The sequence below is a fragment of the Oncorhynchus gorbuscha genome, unplaced genomic scaffold, assembly GCF_021184085.1.
Source record: "Oncorhynchus gorbuscha isolate QuinsamMale2020 ecotype Even-year unplaced genomic scaffold, OgorEven_v1.0 Un_scaffold_17139, whole genome shotgun sequence".
NCBI classification, from domain to species: domain Eukaryota; kingdom Metazoa; phylum Chordata; class Actinopteri; order Salmoniformes; family Salmonidae; genus Oncorhynchus; species Oncorhynchus gorbuscha.
Window position 1 is genome coordinate 1 of NW_025758785.1, and position 4967 is coordinate 4967.

Consider the following 4967-nt stretch of genomic DNA (forward strand, 5'->3'; position numbering starts at 1 on the left):
TTTCACACAGTTTGACAACTCAAATTTGTAGTTTGCCATATTTCAAAACTTCATGCAGTTACACATTTTGGAAGTTATGTGTCTGATTCGGGGCTTCCCCAGGATTTAAAAAAAGCCTCTTAAAAATGGTAGTCCACCTGTAGGATGTAGTTTCCTGGTTTGATGTCGGTGATGTCGATCCACTGGCAGTCGATGTCATGGCGATACAGGTCCCAACACCCCACGGTGATGCCCTGCCTCTCTGAGATTAGCACACTCCATACCTCTTAGAATGCACAGAGAACACAAGATGCCTCCTGCCTCTTAGAGAACACAGATACACTCCTACCTGGAGAACACAGATACACTCCTACCTCTTAGAGAACACAGATACACTCCTACCTGGAGAACACATACACACTCCTACCTGGAGAACGCAGATACACTCCTACCTCTTAGAGAACACAGATACACTCTTACCTGGAGAACACATATACACTCCTACCTCTTAGAGATACCTGGAGAACACATATACACTCCTACCTCTTAGAGAACACAGATACACTCCTACCTGGAGAACACAGATACACTCCTACCTGGAGAACACAGATACACTCCTACCTCTTAGAGATACCTGGAGAACACAGATACACTCCTACCACTTAGAGAACACAGATACACTCCTACCTCTTAGAGATACCTGGAGAACACAGATACACTCCTACCTGGAGAACACAGATACACTCCTACCTGGAGAACACAGATACACTCCTACCTGGAGAACACAGATACACTCCTACCTCTTAGAGATACCTAAAAAACACAGTTTATTAGACTTTTAACCAAAAATACTATATCCTCCAAAACCAGATACAAAATGTTTCACTTGGATTTGGATAAGATATCCCTAATCTTAACACCCAAAAATAGGCCATATTTGATTGGCTGGCCATCTAGGGAAGTCTGATCTGATTGGATGGCACGCCAATATAATCTGTTCTGATTGGGTGGACAGTAGTAGACTGTTTTGATTGGTTTGCCTCCCCAGACTCACCCTCGGGACACGCGGTGTCCTCCAGACAGAAGGAGGCCTTGTGTCCCTCAGCCACCTTGGTCCCATTGGACGACAGCAGGTCGTAGTGGGTGAAGATGTCCATGCTGTGGTAGTGGCTGCATGGGGAGTGCAACAGTAGTGAAGAATTATTAAAAACTATTATACCAGTCATAAGGTCATATCTGTCATACCTGTTATACCTGTCGTACCTGTCGTACCTGTCATACCTGTCATATCTGTCATACCTGTTATACCTGTCATACCTGTCATATCTGTCATACCTGTTATACCTGTCATAACTGTCCTATCTATCATACCTATCATATCTGTCATAATTATCTTAACTGTCATAACTGTCATATCTAGTGACTAGGGTGGGCATTCTACGTCCTTTTTTCTATGTGTTGTATTTCTATGTCTTGGCCTGGTATGGTTCTCAATCAGGGACAGCTGTCTATCGTTGTTTCTGATTGAGAACCATACTTAGGTACCCTTTTCCCCCACCTGTTTTGTGGGAAGTTAACTTTGTCTTTGTTCAGAGCACATAGCCCAAAGCTTCACGGTTTGTCTTTGTTCAGGGCCCAAAGCTTCACGGTTTGTCTTTGTTCAGGCAAGGTAGCCCAAAAGCTTCACGGTTTGTCTTTGTTCAGGGCACATAGCCCAAAGCTTCACGGTTTGTCTTTGTCCAGGGCACATAGCCCAAAGCTTCACGGCTTGTCTTTGTTCAGGGCACATAGCCCAAAGCTTTCTCAGGGTTTGTCTTTGTCCAGGCACATAGCCCAAAAGCTTCACGGTTTGTCTTTGTTCAGGGCACATAGCCCAAAGCTTCACGGTTTGTCTTTGTCCAGGGGGCACATAGCCCAAAGCTTCACGGTTTGTCTTTGTTCAGGGCACATAGCCCAAAGCTTCAGGGTTTGTCTTTGTCCAGGGCACATAGCCCAAAGCTTCACGGTTTGTCTTTGTTCAGGGCACATAGCCCAAAGCTTCACGGTTTGTCTTTGTCCAGGGCACATAGCCCAAAGCTTCACGGTTTGTCTTTGTTCAGGGCACATAGCCCAAAGCTTCACGGTTTGTCTTTGTCCAGGGCACATAGCCCAAAGCTTCACGGTTTGTCTTTGTCCAGGGCACATAGCCCAAAGCTTCACGGTTTGTCTTTGTTCAGGGCACATAGCCCAAAGCTTCACGGTTTGTCTTTGTTCAGGGCACATAGCCCAAAGCTTCACGGTTTGTCTTTGTCCAGGGCACATAGCCCAAAGCTTCACGGTTTGTCTTTGTTCAGGCACATAGCCCAAAGCTTCACGGTTTGTCTTTGTTCAGGGCACATAGCCCAAAGCTTCACGGTTTGTCTTTGTCCAGGGCACATAGCCCAAAGCTTCACGGTTTGTCTTTGTTCATCTAATATTAACTAATCTAATCTAATATATTAACTAATATAATCTAATATATTAACTAATCTAATCTAATATATTAACTAATCTAATATATTAACTAATATAATCTAATATATTAACTAATCTAATATATTAACTAATCTAATATATTAACTAATCTAATATATTAACTAATCTAATATATTAACTAATCTAATATATTAACTAATCTAATATATTAACTAATCTAATATATTAACTAATCTAATATATTAACTAATCTAATATATTAACTAATCTAATATATTAACTAATCTAATATATTAACTAATCTAATCTAATATATTAACTAATCTAATCTAATATATTAACTAATCTAATCTAATATATTAACTAATCTAATCTAATATATTAACTAATCTAATCTAATCTAATATATTAACTAATCTAATCTAATCTAATATATTAACTAATCTAATCTAATATATTAACTAATCTAATCTAATATATTAACTAATCTAATCTAATATATTAACTAATCTAATCTAATATATTAACTAATCTAATATATTAACTAATCTAATATATTAACTAATCTAATCTAATATATTAACTAATCTAATCTAATATATTAACTAATCTAATCTAATATATTAACTAATCTAATCTAATATATTAACTAATATAATCTAATATATTAACTAATCTAATCTAATCTAATATATTAACTAATCTAATCTAATATATTAACTAATCTAATCTAATATATTAACTAATCTAATCTAATATATTAACTAATCTCATATCTAATATATTAACTAATCTCATATCTAATATATTAACTAATCTAATCTAATATATTAACTAATCTAATCTAATATATTAACTAATCTAATCTAATATATTAACTAATCTAATATATTAACTAATCTAATCTAATATATTAACTAATCTAATATAATATTAACTAATCTAATCTAATATATTAACTAATCTAATATAATCTATTAACTAATATAATCTAATCTATTAACTAATATAATCTAATATATTAACTAATCTAATCTAATATATTAACTAATCTAATCTAATCTATTAACTAATATAATCTAATATATTAACTAATCTAATCTAATATATTAACTAATATAATCTAATCTATTAACTAATCTAATCTAATATATGAACTAATCTAATATCTAATATTAACTAATCTAATCTAATATATTAACTAATATAATCTAATATATTAACTAATCTAATCTAATATATTAACTAATATAATCTAATCTATTAACTAATCTAATCTAATATATTAACTAATATAATCTAATATATTAACTAATCTAATCTAATATATTAACTAATATAATCTAATCTATTAACTAATCTAATCTGATATATTAACTAATCTAATCTAATATATTAACTAATCTAATCTAATATATTAACTAACTAATCTAATCTATTAACTAATCTAATCTAATATATTAACTAATCTAATCTAATATATTAACTAATATAATCTAATCTATTAACTAATCTAATCTAATATATTAACTAATATAATCTAATATATTAACTAATCTAATCTAATCTATTAACTAATATAATCTAATCTATTAACTAATCTAATCTGATATATTAACTAATCTAATCTAATATATTAACTAATCTAATCTAATATATTAACTAATCTAATCTAATCTATTAACTAATCTAATCTAATATATTAACTAATATAATCTAATCTATTAACTAATCTAATCTAATATATGAACTAATCTAATATCTAATATTAACTAATCTAATCTAATATATTAACTAATATAATCTAATATATTAACTAATCTAATCTAATATATTAACTAATATAATCTAATCTATTAACTAATCTAATCTAATATATTAACTAATATAATCTAATATATTAACTAATCTAATCTAATATATTAACTAATATAATCTAATCTATTAACTAATCTAATCTGATATATTAACTAATCTAATCTAATATATTAACTAATCTAATCTAATATATTAACTAATCTAATCTAATCTATTAACTAATCTAATCTAATATATTAACTAATCTAATCTAATATATTAACTAATATAATCTAATCTATTAACTAATCTAATCTAATATATTAACTAATATAATCTAATATATTAACCTAATCCTAATCTAATCTATTAACTAATATAATCTAATCTATTAACTAATCTAATCTGATATATTAACTAATCTAATCTAATATATTAACTAATCTAATCTAATATATTAACTAATCTAATCTAATCTATTAACTAATCTAATCTAATATATTAACTAATCTAATATCTAATATTAACTAATCTAATCTAATATATTAACTAATCTAATCTAATATATTAACTAATCTAATCTAATATATTAACTAATATAATCTAATCCTATTAACTAATCTAATCTAATATATTAACTAATCTAATCTAATATATTAATTCAATTCAATCTAATATATTAACTAATCTAATCTAATCTATTAACTAATCTAATCTAATATATTAACTAATCTAAT

General features: G+C 29.4%; 1 protein-coding gene across 1 annotated transcript; it reads right to left on the reverse strand.

The window, feature by feature from the left end:
- Nucleotides 1-119: 119 nt before the first annotated feature.
- On the reverse strand, nt 120-1142 carry LOC124030860 (lysyl oxidase homolog 3-like). The gene is made up of 2 exons (XM_046342013.1): nt 1034-1142; nt 120-265 (listed from the first exon to the last, which is right to left on the reverse strand). The coding sequence occupies exons 1-2, from the start codon at nt 1134-1136 to the stop codon at nt 120-122; spliced, it is 249 nt and encodes an 82-aa protein (XP_046197969.1). The 5' UTR covers nt 1137-1142.
- Between the last annotated feature and the right edge of the window lie 3825 nt (nt 1143-4967).

What these genes read in the sequence shown, in the direction of transcription:
- LOC124030860 (XM_046342013.1), bottom strand. Translation starts at nt 1,136, where the DNA reads ATGGACATCTTCACCCACTACGACCTGCTGTCGTCCAATGGGACCAAG. An exon ending in GGACACCGCGTGTCCCGAGG is followed by an intron (nt 266 to 1,033) that starts GTGAGTCTGGGG and finishes GTGCATTCTAAG; the next exon opens with AGGTATGGAGTGTGCTAATC.